A 17,202-nucleotide genomic window follows, 5' to 3' on the forward strand; every position below is an offset into this window, starting at 1 on the left:
TACCCACCAGGACCTTACATTTAATGAAAAGGAACAAATGGAAGATAAATAAATGTGTGTCCGATGATGGTAAGTACTATGGAGAAAAAATTTTAAAGGGCATGAGGGAGATTGAGTGCTGGGAAGAGTTGCAGTTTACATGCAGCGATAATCAGTGTAAAGCACTTAGAACAGTATATGGCAATATTAAGTGCTCCACAAATGTTAGCTGTAATTATTTCAACATAACAGAAGGCTCAAGAGCTAATAAAATAACTTCAGACATCCATAGAGAGTTGAAAACACTATAACCTGATGATGCCTTACCGTTTCTACAGCCAATTTTCTTCCAAATTTTGGAGTACAACTGCTGTTAACACCATCCATTAAGTATATTTTTTTAAGTGGAATGTATATGGGGGAAGACTACATATTAATTTTATATAAGCCTAAGGAACCCATGAGCATTTTAAAATTTTATATCCTTGAAAAGATTTATCATAAACGTTCTATGAATTTTATAGAATTAACATTATTATTATTCAATTTGTGGTTTATTATTATCCTGTAATCTAAAGTGATATGTTGTGTTTCACGTAAGAACAGTATATCCAAGCAGCAAGGAAAACAGTTTTATATTAAACATGAAATTTATCAGATGATCAAAGTATTTACTTTTATTTTATTTTCATTGTCATGCTTATTATACAAAGGACCTTGATTTTAAAATTACAGCCATCTGGTATGAACTCTGAAGCATTACCATTTAAAATGATTTCAGAGTAAACTTACCTCAAAAGTCACACTGACCATCCCATAGGTTCCTTTTTCTCTGATGAGAGTAAGAGGTACAGTTTCATTTCTGCCCGGGGGCTCACTCACTGTGATTGAGAAAGGCTATTGGGAAGAGCAAAGACCATCAGGTGCTGATCAATCAGAGACAGGAGCTCGTGCAAACTGTTACCTTAGAAATCCTAATTTTCCAGAGACAAATCAATCCACATTGTGCTCTAAAAATGTGGGGCTTCCTAGCATTCACTAACTGTAGCTAACAACGCTTAAAAGGTTAAAATAATAGTATAAAGGGAACATAAAACTAGTCAGGCAAAAGATGCAGGTTCTTGTCTTGCTTCCAGCAACAAGTAGCTGTCCCGCTGAGGAATCTTAAAGGTTATCTCACTGAAAGATGATGAACTCAAATGCTCCCAGGGGCCCAGGAGGTCACAGAAATGAGTTGTGCCTCCAAGCCAGGGCAGCTCATTGGGACTATGGTTCAGCCTTGCTCCCAACCACTGCTCCCTCCTCACTGGTCAGCTAGCCACTGAAAACAGACATCTGCTAATGACTTTTTCAGGACATGATCACTAAGGGGAAGAAAAAGCCAGGACTTCAAATGTTGCACAGTGTTGGCATGGCAGGGTAGAAGAGATGAGTGGGCAGGTACACGCTAGCTAAGGCCGCAGGTGACACTAAGTCTCAGTATCCCCATCCATCAACAGGAATAGGAACGCCTGTCTCAAACAGTTGTGATGAGGTGTCAATAATTCACGTCTAAGTGCTTATCCTAGTACATGTCACATAGTGAGGACCCAGCAAATGTTGGCTATAATTGTGATCATCATCATCGATATAATCATCATCCAGTCTGGAAACCAAAGCCAGCCTATGTAGTAACAACTGTGAGCTCAACAGTTACTTAGTTTAATTTTAATCACACAGGGCAGGTGCCTAGTCAGAGGCTTCCTGGCAGCTCTGAGACCACAACAGTCAGGGACCTAGGACAATTGCTAAAAACTAGAACTCACTCCCAGAGGCTAAGATATTTAATATCAAAAGAAAGAAGGAAAGAAACCTTTAAACAAGTGAGTATGAGGTGGGGGATGAAAGTTGGGAGTGAGTGTAGAGGAAAAGAAGTAGGGAGAAAAATTAAGCAATTAAGGGAGTCTGGTTCATAATTAAAAATTCCAGATCATTCAAATAGAAGCGATTGATTAATTAATTTATTTATTTTTGTAAATGTTGATATAATGGAAGTTACAAAACGTCTACTACCTTGGCATTAGTCACATATCCATTTTAATAAAGATACTGCAACTATAAAGATCGTATTTATCTAAAGCTCACCTTTTTTCAAAGATAATTCAAGGTGCTAAGAAAATGACATACAAATACACCAACTGAAGTAGCAACCTAAATTGGAAAATAAATAAAAAGCTGGGGAGTGTCATATTACCTTTTAGTAATGATAATTAGTAACATGATTCAAAAAGACTCCACACCAGGAAGTTTATTGTAGACTAAAACTTACTTGCAATATCCAATTTTACTTGAGATAAATTTTCTTTTATTTCAGAGCTGAAAACAATTTCTCTCAAAGGTGGGGGGCACCTGTGTTGTGTGTTTTTTTCTAAAGAACAAAACCCTCTGAACATAGGACTGGCCAGGGACACAGGAATTTGGTGATAAAGGAGAAAAAAATGAACTGTTGAGCAAAACTGAGGAAGATGACATGGAGTTTTAACCTTCAAGAAATAGTAATTAATAGGAAAATCTCAGGGTAGGGAATAAATATAGAATAACTATATTTAAGAGCTATAACATCCGCTATTCAATTATAAGTTTACGATAGGTTTTTTCAGTGTTCTTTCAATATATTTTTCTTATCTAGAATCACTCTAAACTTTCAGAGGAGGCTAAGAGACAATGCTTTTTGAAGTGCCAGCTGGGGACATCAAGCACAAGGAACTGTGTTACAACATCTGCTACAGACTGAACGTTTGTGTCCCCCCCAAAATTCATGTTCAAATCCTAACCCCCAAAGTGATGTTATTAGGAGTTGGGGCCTTTGGGAGGGGAGTAGGTCATGAGAGCAGAGCCCTCATGAATGGGATTAGTATGCTTATAAAAGAGACCCCAGAGACCTCTCTTGCCCCTTCCACCACATGAAAACACAGCAAAAAGACAGCTGTCTATGAACCAGGAAGTCAGCCTGCACCAAACACCAAATCTGCTAAAGCCCTGTTCTTGGACTTCTCAGCCTCCATAACTGTAAGAAATAAATTTCTGTGGTTTTTAAGCCACCCAGTCTATGGTATTTTGTTATAGCAGACCAAACTGACAAGGACAACATCTGAGTTAGAGACCACCAGAGGAGGTAACAAATGAGTCAGGTGAAATGATCAGCAGAAAGAGATTAGGGCAAGAGATGACCACGATCATAGGGGTCCCCTCATTTCACAGAAATCTTAGGGAAAACAAAAGGACAGTCTACAGAATGTGCAATACAGACGGAGTTAGACCAAAGTTTGTTTATATATCAAAAGACAGGATGATTCTAGGTAGCATAGAAAGTAATCACAAAATTTAATAGACAGTTATCTAAGCAACCACAAGATTAATCAAATTATAACCATAGGGCTTCCCTGGTGGTGCAGTGGTTGAGAGTCTGCCTGGCGATGCAGGGGACACGGGTTTGTGCCCCGGTCCGGGAAGATCCCACATGCCACGGAGCGGCTGGGCCCGTGAGCCATGGCCACTGAGCCTGCACGTCCGGAGCCTGTGCTCCGCAACGGGAGAGGCCACGACAGTGAGAGGCCCGCGTACCGAAAAAAAAAAAAAAAAATTATAACCATACCATATTAAATGAAATAATTCCAAATGCATTGTCATTTGACAATATTGTCACAGTAACAGTCCTTGGCCATCCAAGCTTCACATTTGCTGAAGGTTTCTAAAATAAAAGCCCAAAAGTAAATTAAGCAATTAAACATAAGAGGAAAAAAGAGATTATTTTAAAAGGATTTTGGTCTTTATGTAATCATTCAGAATATGAATTAAAAATACAAGTATATTTTTAATGCACAGATTAAGAAAATATATTAAAACTAAGTCAATATGGTTAAGTTCTAAACAAGAATTCTTCAAAAGAGTTTTGAAAACCATTAATCACTATTAAAATATAAATTGTTATAACTATAAATAATCACTGGCTAGTAATATATTCTAATTTCATTACTAATATAACAGAGAATTAATTAACAGTATGAAATTCTATTCATATGTGATCTTTTTCTTACACTATAGAAGGTGCTGAAACTTAAGAATTAGTTATTCTATAAATCATAGAACTAAATTAAAGCTAAAATATTAAAGCAATTTTTCTAATAAATATGGGAAGAGTTTGCTACATTTCTATTAATATTCAATAGCAGCATAAAGAAATATGAAAAAAGAGTGTCTTACAAAAGTAAAACATGACTGGTTCAAGTGCCATTTTCACAAAAATTTTAATCACACCAACCCAGTCATTCCAAAAAATTCTCAATTCACTTCAGAAAAATTAAGTAGAGCAGTGTTAGCCGTCACTGCCTCAGCCATAAAGGACAATTAAACCTTAGGCTAGTCAAGCATTTTTCCCAGGGGCGCTCTAAATTTATTCTAAGGCACAGGGACCTCCCACTGCCAAGCCTGCTTTTTGTACCCTTCTCCTTTGAACTCAGAAGTCACGGTCATTCTTTGTGCATCTGGTAGCAGAAGAGGGATAAAAGAGAAAAGGGCCAAAGGGAAGACAAGGTTTTCCTGAGCATCTGTCATGGCAATTCCTAAATAAGCTGAATTAATCCAAAAACTAGCTGTAGAATCTTCTAAAAAGATTATCTGAGGAATAACCAGATCATGGAATTGCAAAAGAGATTGTCAGTTCTGGCTTCTATGAAAACCACCACCAGGCACTTAAATTGGCTCATCTCTAGAGAAAATGATTTTTAAGCGTTGTAAGATTTTTATGAGTTTAAACTTACTGGGGAAAAAGGGACTTACCTGTAAAATTAGGTGAAAAATAAAAGTTTCATCCGGCTCCGGTAAATCATCATCACATACTGCTATGTACACTGTCCTATTTGTTTCTCCAACAGGTATAAAAGCTGCAGCATATGTGTCAAAAAAGTCACCGGTGTCATCTCCATACAGCTATCAAATGCAAAACACAGACAGTTCTTACATAACACAGTGTTAGGACAAGCAAAATTGATGCTAATTAGAGCAATTAACAGGCAAAAAAAAACATGAATCATCAAATGACTCTGATGTTTATAAACAGGATGTGGAAAAAAAAACAAATATCTAACAACTAATAAAAATCACCTTAAAAAAAGCATTATAAGAAGAAATGATTCTATATAAAAACATTTGTTTACGCTCTAGAAGGTAAAGGAATCATTAGATTCCTCACAGAAAAGTAATAATTATAAAGGAAAGTAATGATGTGAAATTTTTTTCTCTGCCTCTTGATTGATCTGAAGTGGATTACAGCAAACCTAACAGGGAAGACAAATTGTAGTTAAAACTCTCCCAAAGAAGATGTGTAAGTAGCCAAAATACATCAGGAAAATCAATTATTTCCCTATCAGTTTTAAAGAAACTACTCTTTCCAAAACTTTAAACCTGAAGTTTTATTTATATTCTCCCACAGCACCGATAAGGACCCAATTCTTTTAGCATACCAATTTATTAGTCATTATAAATTTTTCCTCAAAACCTTTTAAGACCTCATTCTGTAACATCAGCATTGCTAAGATTCTCAAGGGAGCAATAATTATGAAATTATAATGGAGCAACTTCTTGTGCAAATCCAAATGAGATTTCTTCTGCCAAAGAACCCAAAATGAATAACTTAGCTACTAGAAAAAAAAAACGATTTAGTATAAACTAAAAATGAAGGATGTCTACAGGGATATTGTAGTCAATTTCTAGTTCTCATTCACAAAATAAAGTTAGTTTTAAATACTTGAAAAATCCAAGTAAGTTGTTAAGGGTGTTGGAAAACTTGTTCTCACACCTTAATATAAAAGGTGACACAAAAAAAGTGGCACAGTCTTTTTAGAAAGCATTAAATATCAAGAGACACTGATACAAATAAAGAGAAAAATCACAGTAATCCAACCCAAAAAGTCATTTAACAATCCAAAATATACAAAAATTGATATGTACGTAAACAGTTTCATCAGAGCAATATTTACAACAGCAAAAATTGGAAGCAACCTCTATGAAAAACTGCTGAGAAATGACTGGGAAATGATGACCCCACCATCAAGAAAAGTTGTGAATACGATAGAGCAACCTGAAAAAATTATTACGATACGATCAAAATTATATATAAAAAGTTATTAAATATAATATATACTCAAACTAAAAATAAATTCAATAAATATATATACATGTCATAAATTAAATACTAAAAGCAATGCACCAAATTATAATACTGTGTTTCTTTCATAGATAGTTTTTCTTCTTTGTGTCTTTTTACAGTGTGTCCCAATGTGACGATTTAACCTATTGTTTAAAAACTTATTTTGGGGGGCTTCCCTGGTGGTGCAGTGGTTGAAAGTCCACCTGCCGATGCAGGGTACACAGGTTCGTGCCCCAGTCCGGGAGGATGCCACATGCTGCGGAGCGGCTGGGCCCATGAGCCATGGCCGCTGAGCCTGCGCATCCGGAGCCTGTGCTCCGCAACAGGAGAGGTCACAACAGCGAGAGGCCCGCGTACCGAAAAAGAAAAAAAAACTTATTTTTTAAAATAAAAATTCCAAGTAGTTTGGGCCTCAAATATATCAATGTCCTTAGTGGTCATATGACATGATTTTCTGGTTAAACACAAATACATGTACATATAATCTATCTACTAACTAAACTGTGTGCAAGATAGAGCAATAGTTTAACAAATTCCATCTAACTTCTACTTAATATACTTAATTTCTCCCAAAAAAGGAGCTCTCTGACATAAGGGTTTTTTTTTAATTGCCATTTCTCTACATTTAAATATTTCATATATTTTCTCTAAGACACCTGATACTAAGTAGTAAATCCAAGCAGAGATAACGAGAATCCAAGTTATCCAAAATAAAATGTTCTTTTACTTAGAAATACTTCTTCATATCTTGGGGTTTTATTTGTTTTAAAATAAACATTTAAAAATAATCAGCCTATATCTTTAAAATACTATATCTTTACTGTCAAATGCACATGCTGCCTTAGAGCACTCTATAAACCTCTAACAGATATAAAAGGAATAAATCGTTTATCTGCAAATTGTTTATCATAATGGAACTACTCAATCCCAAAGAGTTAAAAAATTCTTATCACTGAAACTAAAACATTTCCTATCTATTTCTGTAAAAATAGAACTATTGTCATTTCTTACCGATACAATTGCAGTGACATTTGCTGGGTCTCCTATCCTTTCAATGACAAGACGAATAACTGTTGTACTTGTTTCATTAACTACAAATTCTGTTTGTCCGGCAAACCTTATTTCTGTTTCTCCAAACACAAAAGGGATGAATAAAGCTGAAAGAAGATTTACTAATAAAGATGCAGAGGGCATCCCTATAGGGAAAAAACAAAAAAAGATTTCATTCACAAAATACATCCAATATATTTTCATTACGTTGCATTACCTACAGATAAGAGTGAAGAGTTAGTAAGCAACTAAGACATAAAAATCCATCAAATATTAAGCCATCCAATGCAAATGTGTGATCACAGAAATAAGTCAAAAATCACAACGCTCTTCGGTACTGTTTACTATCCATAAGTACTTTTTGTTCTTTAACTTACATATTAACATAATAGTTATAACTTGCCTTAAACTTATTTATTAAATTTAGTTTATTAAAAAAATTTGTCCCTCCAGGGCTTCCCTGGTGGCACAGTGGTTAAGAATCCACCTGCCGATGCAGAGGAGCTGGGTTCAAGCCTTGGTCCGGGAAGATTCCACATGCCGCAGAGCAACTAAGCCCGTGTGCCACAACTACTGAGCCTGCGCTCTAGAGCCCGTGCTCTGCAACAAGAGAAGCCACGACAATAAGAAGCCCGCACACCGCAACGAAGTGTGGCCCCACTCGCGGCAACTAGAGAAAGCCCACGTGCAGCAACACAGACCCAACACAGCCAAAAATAAAAACAAATTGATTAATTTAAAAAAGAATAATCTTAAAAAAAAAAGTCCCTCCAATTTATTCTAAGTAAAACCTAAGCAACAACATGAAAGTTGAGTTAAAGCCCATCTTCTCACAAATCAAACCGTAAAATACAAGCCAAAACTAAAAATTACCAAATGGATTGATAATCTTAATGGGACATTATTTATTTGATGATTATACAAATATGAGCAAACTCTTGGAACTGTTACATAAAGCAGCTGAAGCTAAAAGTTTATACCTTGTTTGTATCTACTTTTCCCATAGTTTTGTCTTGAGAATGCTTTTTAATTTTTTAGTTATTGCAAGGAAATGCTAATCCTTTCAAAGAACACATAAATTTCCAGGACTTAAATTTCTCCCATTTTCCTAGCTAAAATACTAATATCACTTCTTAGAAAATGTCCACGTTGCTTTAAAACTAAGGAAATTTGGCAAAGTGTTTTTTTCTTTTCCATAATTCTTATAGTTTTCTTAGTACAATGTGTGTGTTTACGAGTCATCAATATTGTTCCTACTTTTAACACTGTGTAATTCAAGTTTTCAAAAGCCTAACAGTGCAGTGGCCTCTCGAAAGAGCTGCTATTTTGTAATGTAGATGTACCTCTAAAAATGTGAACAATTTATCTCACGGATCATTAAGATTCCAAAGGATTATGTGATCAGTCACACAAACATAACAAGTTCATGCGTTTTAAAGAAGAGTTGCATTATGTACTCTATGAGCCAAAATGCTTCCTATTAATCTTTACCTTGGTCAAGAAGTAATAAAATTTTCACGTATCTGGTATTTCCACATGGCGAAACATAGCTTTCTATTTAGGAACTACCACATAAACAAGCCCTTGATGTATTTTAGGGTTAAAATGCAATTTTCTCAGTCGAGTATATTCAAACAGTGCAGTCTGGGATTGCCTAATGATGTCTCACATGTTTATGGCTGCAAAATCCATAGACAGGGATGCAGAGTTCAGATAGAGTCCAGGAAACAGACATAGACCAACAGGGACAGAGATTCTGGAGCACTGAGGCATTTTTTACACCTGTGCCTTCTCTCTTAGAAAGCTGCCATGGGGCTAAGGGACCTGGGAGAAGAAATAAAATAGTTTGCCCTCACCAACTGCAAACTCTTCCTTGACTTCTAAGCCAAGAGTGTGTACTGAGAGAGAAGGAAAGAAAAAAGATGAAAGAGAAGAAAAACAGGAAAGCCTAGGTAAGGTGGGAAACTGGGAGCTCTGAGCTAAACCAGAGACAATTGAAGGTCTTTTGTGGAATTCTAAAGCCAGGATGATTTTACATCTCACTTATGACAAATAGTGGGAAAGGAAGAAACTAGGGCCAAGAAAGAGAATACAGAATGGAGGGGTGAGGAGGTAGCAACCCAGGCCTTGGATGTGTAAGAAAAAGACAACTTTGGTCTGTTGCAATTTTGAAAGAAAAATCTCAAATCCTTGAACATGAGATGTAATAGAACCATGAGTTGAGAGAAATAAGATGACACTTGAAGTTCTAAGTAAGAAAAAGTGAGAGTGAGTTATAGCATGAGAAGGGCAAATCATGTATGACTGGGAACATAAGTTCTCAAAATCTGTCATGCCTAACAATCAACTCCAACATTTGTTAAAATGCTGATTTGCAAACCCTGAAATTCTGATCCAGTGAGTTTAGGGTGGGGCCCAGGAATCTGCATTTAACAGACAGCCCTATCGATTCTAATACAACTGATCCTTGGGACACCCTTTGAAATACATTATCCAAGAGTGTGAGAAATTATGAGGGATGTGCCTTAGAGGAGACATGAAATAGATCACATTTGTTGCTTTAAGTTAATTACTGAATTTTTCAATGCAATACGCTTGAACTTACTGCAGACGTCCTCATATATTTTTCTACATATTACTATATAGCATTTTAAGATTCCATATATCCTTAAGAAAAAATGTCATGACCTATAGAACGAAATCATAACAGCAGATGCTTATATAGTGTTGTTCTATGTACTTTATACACAACAACACAATTAATCTTCACAACACCTCTGTGAAGAAGGTGCTGATATCATTAACCCTATTCTATAGCTCAGGGAACTAAGGCACAGACAGATTAGTTAACACAGGCAGTGTTACTTAGCTAAGTAAGTGGCTATGCAGGATTTGAACCCGGGAGTCTACCTCCAGACGCTCTATCCATAACCACACTAGACTGCCTCTTACACATTATTCCTACAAATCACACATCTCTGTCTTTAATAACATGGTAGGTAATTTATGCTACATGTTTCCAAGCTTTCTATTATTTTAAACTCATGCACAATAACCAAAACTACCATAAAACTGCATACTTAATGCATCTCCTAAAGGTCTGCACCTTATTATTCTGATAAACATGAAATTTATTTAACTAAAACTACGGTTCTCTTGACTACTTTAAATATTTAACGTCTTTTAATGTCAGGACCAGTGAGCTCAAATGGTGCATTCCTGCAGTCTCCCAGGCAATTAGACCTTGTGGTTAAGTCAGTAAACTCATTTTAAATTGACTCACATCAGTGAGTTTTGAGATTATGCAAAATGAACAAACAAGCATCACTGGAAATGCCTCAAATTCTGTGACATCATTGATAATTGAATCTCCTCTGCTTTCATCTTTTCAACTTGTAAGAAAAGTTGTTGAGGCAAAGTTGGCATTCAATAGAAGTTAGAAGATGAAGAAAAAGCTTTGAAAGTGAAGTTCCCATTAGAAGACAGGCATAATTACAAAAATGCTGAATAGTTTCTTTTTTAGGGTAACTAGGTACATTTTCCTCTATCATACTAAAAATCTAGTCTTTGGAATTCCTTTATTAAACTCAGAAAACTAGGCATTAGTAACTGACACAACACATAAATCTTACATCTATTTCAGGTCACTTTTCTCTTATTAGATTTAATGAATGTTTTACATGACCCACAAGACCACCTATTTTAAACGTCTCTATGAAATGAATTTCAAACCACATATGTTTAAAGATCATTATGTGCTTAATTCATATTCTGTCACAATTGTGAAAGAATAATTTTAGTTTCACTGAATCATTCCTCTGCTCTGCAATGGCATGATATTCCAATATTCAAATCCTCTCATTTCCAGCTATCACCCATGTTACCCTCACACCTCCCACTCCTGCTCAGCAAGATTCAAAAAAAAAAAAAAATGAAAATTGTTCCTGCCAGTAGATCTCTTATCTCTTAATCAATCTCTTATTGTGTTAAAACAATATGAGATTTAGGTTACTTTCTTATTTTCTGGATTACACTATGAAGTTTGCATAGAGTCCTGATAGCATGCAGACACAAAGTCTCAGGTTCTTGCATATTCAGCCTAACCAACTAGTCACCTAATTCTACAAAAAATACTTCAAAACTAAAATCAGGAATATATTAGAACAGCTCTAACAACACAAACTGGTTGCTTTCAGAAGAGCAGCTTACAGTTTGGTATAACATCTGTATACTGAGTGCTATACATTGTATAACACCTGTGCTAATCACTGAGGACACAAAGACCCACAAGAGATGGCCCTTGGTTCCAAGATACTCACAGGGATGGGCAAAGGATTTAGATCGGCCATCAAAGCCAACAAGACACAATTCTGATGAAATAATGCCATTTGCAGCAACATGGAGCCTGGAGATTATCACACAAGTGAAGTAAGTCAGACAGAGAAAGACAAATATAATATGGTATCGCTTATATGTGTAATCTAAAAAAAAAAAAACAATGATACAAATGAACTTATTTACAAAACAGAAACAGACTCACAGACTTAGAAAACAAACTTATGGTTACCAAAGGGGAAAGGCTGGGGGAGGCGGGATAAATTAGGAGTTTGGGATTAACATATACACACTGCTACATATAACATAGATAACCAACAAGGACCTAGTTTATAGCACAGGGAACTCTGCTCAATATTCTGTAATAACCTAATTGGGAAAAGAACTTGAAAAAGAATAGATATATGTATATGTATAAACTGAATCACTTTGCTGTACACCTGAAACTAACACAACCTTGTAAATCAACTATAGTCCAATATAAAATTTAAAAAAAAATTTTAAAGACAATTCTGAGACTTCTGCTTAAGCATAAAGATGCAGATTCCCTCTACTGCTGGACTGAGGATCATGTTGATTGGGGCCTGTTTTCTCTGAAGTCTGAAAATGAAGCCAACACAGCCAAAGACAGATCTAAGAGGTGGAGAAGAGCCAAGTCTTGATAATCGAGCTCAGGTTCCTGAATCCAGTTTTACCCTTGCCTTTTCAGTTGCTGAGGCAATAAATTACATTTTCTGCTATAGCCAGCTTGGTTTGGATATTCAGTCATTTCCAGCATCAATATTTATCCATTAAATTCAAACCTGTGATAATGTGAACTCATGTTAGGATACACCAAGTGGAAGATCCTTCCTCCTCCCCTCTCACACTCAACAGCCATGGTCTTTTCTAAACATTTGTGAAAGGACACCACACCAGCTATCTTTCCTGTTCTCATACAATTATTACCACCATCTACAATATTATCCCCTCCACCTTGAAATGGACAATTACTAGTGAGGAAGTTTAGGACACGCAGACAAATCAAAAATGCTTTCACAATAGAACAAAGCAGGACAGGAGTATACCACACAGATTCAGCATTCTGAAAAAGTTAATGTCCTTCTGATTGTCCTAAGGAACCCCAATATCATGCTTCTTCAAATTAGCCAGGCATTAATTCCTTTCTCTTGCTTTTTTCCCTTGATGCCTAGCTCTTCTTCCCTTCTGAAAATCTACTGGTATTTGCTAATTTCATTCCTCACTTGTATTACTTAGCACAGAAACATACTAAATTTCATTTATAAAAAAATACCTGCCCCCACAATAAGTTATAATAATCAAAGAATTCTAAATTCTGTTTATCTAGGATATTACCTTCCTCCCACTTTGCCTCTTATTAATAGGTATCTCAGGAAAGGTAACAAGTATACTATATTTTGAATAAATGGGAATAGTCTACTTTAAGTTTCGATAAGTCTGTAGAAACAAAATAGAATAAAATATATAAATGAGAATCAGGACCCAATAGACGACAGTGTAAAGAAAAACAGGAGAATTCAACTGATTTTGATGATTTTGAAGTGATCAACTTTCATACATAACCCTTCATCAATGTGAAAGTTAACTTGGTCTTTTTAAGTTTCACAATAAAAACTGTACAACCTCTGTGAATGACAGGAGAAGGTGAAAAGACAAACATTACTAGTGATGAATTGAAGAGATACATTGACCTTTCAGCTTCAGCTGTTGCCTTGTCAATGCCATAGCAAGCATCTTCCCACGGTGTGACCACCAGGTAATTCATACTGAAAATATGATCCTAATGGAGCAAGGTTTTCAAGTTTAGAATTACTTGAATTCTATTACATTTACTAAAGAGCATTCTAAAACTATAGAATTACTCCTGTGGAACAAGAGAAGTTTCATCATTCGTATCATCAATTATTCAGCCTCTAAGAATTCTTAATCTGTGTTACTGGTATTTGGCGAGTACTACAAAAAATTAGCCGTTTCCTTCTTCCATACCAAAATAGAATTTAAATGTGCAACTTTCAAAAGCAAAATAATCTAATGTTACAAATTGAGGAAATGCTAAATACTTTTAAATGATAAAGGGAGGGACTTCCCCGGTAGCGCAGTGGTTAAGAATCTGCCCGCCAATACAGGGGATAGGGATTCAAGCCCTGGTCCAGGAAGACCCACATGCCGCGGAGCAACTAAGCCCGTGCGCCACAACTACTGAGCCTGTGTTCTAGAGCCCGTGCGCCACAACTACTGAGCCTGCATGCCACAACTAGCCCACACGCCTAGAGCCCGTACTCCGCCACAAGAGAAGCCACCACAATGAGAAACCCGCACACCGCAATGAAGAGTAGCCCCTGCTGGCCGCAACTAGAGAAAGCCCACGCACAGCAAAGAAGACCCAACGCAGCCAAATAAATAAATAAATCTTAAAAAAATAAAAACGATAAAGGGAATAGTCTCATAGTTATTCAGACTATAAATGATGTTTCTTACCTTTATTTTTTACTTACTTTACAATTTTAAGGAATATATTTTTATTCATCTTTAACATATGTAGAGGTGGTACAATATAAAAAAGGAACAAAAATTAAACAGTAAAAAGTCAGTCTCCCTCACACCAGCCCCCACCTGCCAAATGCTTCTTCAACCCACAGTCCATTACAGTTATCAATGTCGTCTGTCTCTCATGAGAGAATCTATTATACACGTATTAAAATGTATGTCTAGGGACTTCCCTGGCAGTCCAGTGGTTAAGACCTCACCTTCCAATGCAGGGAATGCAGGTTCAATCCCTGGTTGGGGAGCTAAGATCCCATATGCCTCCTCGTGGCCAAAAAACCAAAAACATAAAAACAGAAGATATATTGTAACAAATTCAATAAAGACTTCAAAAAAAAATGGTCCATGTAAAAAAAAAAAGTGTACGTCTATAGGAGAAAATGCCTGCAACGAATTCTGTTTTCTTCTACATACAGACTACAGGAATCAACACATTTTTTCAAGACAGTGGTTAACAGAGAGGTAAATGCTAGGCTTCGATGTAGACATTCATAATGGGAACATATTTATCGTCTCAACTACATCCCCGTCAATATTGTAGATCTCATCAATAAAATGATGGTTTCTGCTGACTTTTACTATACCTATCAATTCACCCTCTAGGGAACGGTAGACACAAATCTGGAAACCTGCACCTTCCTAGATCACACATTATAAAACCTACATTAATTAAGACCTACATTAAGCATGATCTCTACACCTGAAACACAAGAGTCATCTTGAGATCCCCTTTAACATCATCCTGGGATTCCCTTTGATTCTTCCCTGTTTGATGTCCTCTTTGCTGATTCCATGTTTTCCTCTTTTTTGGTTTACTTGGTTTATTCCCTTGTTTTGATGGAGAACATCCTCCAGTAACTTCCCAAGAAAGGGTGTGTAGAGATAAATGTTTTAGGTCTTGCATATTAGAAATTACCGTAATATTAATCTTCCACTTAATACTTTCACTGGGTATAGAATTTTAGGTAAAAACAGTTTTCTTTCATTATTTTGAAAGCCTTGTTCCATTGTTTTCAATGGAACAGTGTTGCTGTTAAGAAATCCAAAATCATTCTGATTCTGAAGTATTATATGTGTTTGCATATTTGTGTCATCCCCTCTCTGGAATGTTCTCCTCTTTGTCCAAAAGTGTTATGAAATTGCAGAGGATTTTTCTTGGAATCGGTTTATTTTTGTCCATTTGGCTAAGCACTCAGTCAGTTCCTTTCAATCTGACACACATCCTTCAGACCTGGAAATTTTTCTTATATTATTTCACAATGATTTATCCTCCTTCCATTTCCACTGTTCTTTCATCCTAAAACTCCTATTATTTGATATTGGTATCTCTGACTAACCCTCTGATTTTCTAATCTTTAATTCTAATTTCCAATCCTTTGATTTCTGCCCTTTCAGAGAATTTAATTCATCATTAAATTTCAATTCTTCTACTAATTTTTTTTAATTTATGCCCCTCTGTTTTCAATTTCTAAGAATTTAGTGGTATCCTGTTCTTCTTCCTTTAACCCATTAAATGTTCTTTTACCTTTCAGAAAATACTTATTTTTTTAAATTTTCTATTCTCTTTATAGTCTCTGTTACCTTCAAGTTGCTTTGGTATTTACTCTGGAATCTATCTTCTATGTAAAATTGCTTCATTTTCCACGAGATCATGTACTCTCATTTTCATAAGTCACCAAACAAGCATATCACAAAAACCATTCAAGCTGCTCATATCTGGATTACAAATGCCCATCAAGGAAAAAGGATGAACAGTGTAGAGATGCTTCAGTTCTAGAGCACATATGTGGAGCTCTAGAAGATTATGGATTTCAACTGTGCTCTCTCAACGCCACTTTGGCAAAACGCAAAATGAAAGATTCACTATACTAAATCCTTTGAGACAAACTCAGAAGCAATAAATTAAGTCAAGATATGTTCACGCAGCCACCAAATCTGAGTGTGTGAAAGGCAGCTGTCAAGGAGAAGTAAGACATACTTGCCTTTTTGCTCCTTTGAAATACAAGGATCCTGTGTCTAAAGGAAGGTTTCTTGAACCACCATTAGATGGCACCCCTCCATCTTGCAAAACAATCTATAAACCATTTCTCAAATTATGAAAAGAGGTTATAAGAATTTAAAGACAGATTTTTGCCACCCATAACTCTCTACAAATACGATTTTTAATTCTTCATAGAACTCAAAGACAAAAGTCACAAGAGTAATTTTCTTGAAATTAAGATCTCACTATGAGAGCTCTAATAGTTCTCGTCTTTCCTCTGAGATTCAGTATTAACCTAAAGAAAAAAGGTGGGGAAAGGTTCTCTAACTTTGTGTGAGTTTCTTTCTATTCTGTACCTAGTTATTGAATATCATCTGTTTTTACTGAGCAGGTAGGTGCTTGTATTTTCTAAATGAATTATTTGCACTCATGGCAGGTAAGGGAGAGAGGTTCATGATATAAACCCAGAGGTTTCAACCCATAGAAGACTAGAGATGTGTGTTTTTTAGTCTAAACTGTGTTTACAAAATAACACTGAAAGAATTTTTGCCAAGATCAAATGTGAAGATTTTGCATTTTAAAAAATGGATTTCTAGACTATTTTGAAAAATTACAGAACTGGCAAATCTGAGTCCACATTTTACATGACATCAATTGGCTGGATCTGTCCAGCAGCTGTTATTTAGACAGACAATTTGCTCTCCAGTACCCTGCCAATGTCTCCTCAGACTATTTATGCCAATCAAAGGTAGAAAAACAAGCACAAGTGTGTGCCCACACATACATATGGATACACACACTCACACACTTTGCAGACTGCCTCCCTGCAGTTTCAGGAATTTGATTTTATAAGACAACGGGAAAGCATTCCTGTTATACCTGAAGATCCTGCTACAGATGCTATGAAGCCTGTAGCTGGACACTGCCAAGGCCTCTGGGGGTTATGAGCCCCTAGATGCCTCTAAAGCAGGAGGTAAGTACTGGCTCTGGAGTCAGACATGGGCTCTACTCTACTCTAGTCTCACCAGCTGGGTGACTTTGGACAAATAAATTCACTTCTCTGGGCCTCAAGTTCCCTCAACTGTTAAAGGGAGGAAAAAAGAAC

At 36.1% G+C, this 17,202-nt stretch overlaps 1 protein-coding gene across 1 annotated transcript in view; it reads right to left on the reverse strand.

Annotated features, from left to right (window-relative positions):
• The window catches only part of ADGRV1 (adhesion G protein-coupled receptor V1), a 533,314-nt gene extending 525,954 nt beyond the window's left edge, over positions 1–7,360 (reverse strand). The window contains exons 1-4 of the mRNA XM_032627062.1: positions 7,178–7,360; positions 4,798–4,947; positions 3,614–3,709; positions 772–876 (exon numbers count right to left, since the gene is read on the reverse strand). Coding sequence (XP_032482953.1) covers positions 772–876; positions 3,614–3,709; positions 4,798–4,947; positions 7,178–7,360 — 534 coding nt within the window. The remainder of the gene's footprint in view (positions 1–771; positions 877–3,613; positions 3,710–4,797; positions 4,948–7,177) is intronic.
• Positions 7,361–17,202: the final 9,842 nt, after the last annotated feature.

The sequence above is a fragment of the Phocoena sinus genome, chromosome 3 (assembly GCF_008692025.1).
Source record: "Phocoena sinus isolate mPhoSin1 chromosome 3, mPhoSin1.pri, whole genome shotgun sequence".
NCBI classification, from domain to species: Eukaryota; Metazoa; Chordata; class Mammalia; order Artiodactyla; family Phocoenidae; genus Phocoena; species Phocoena sinus.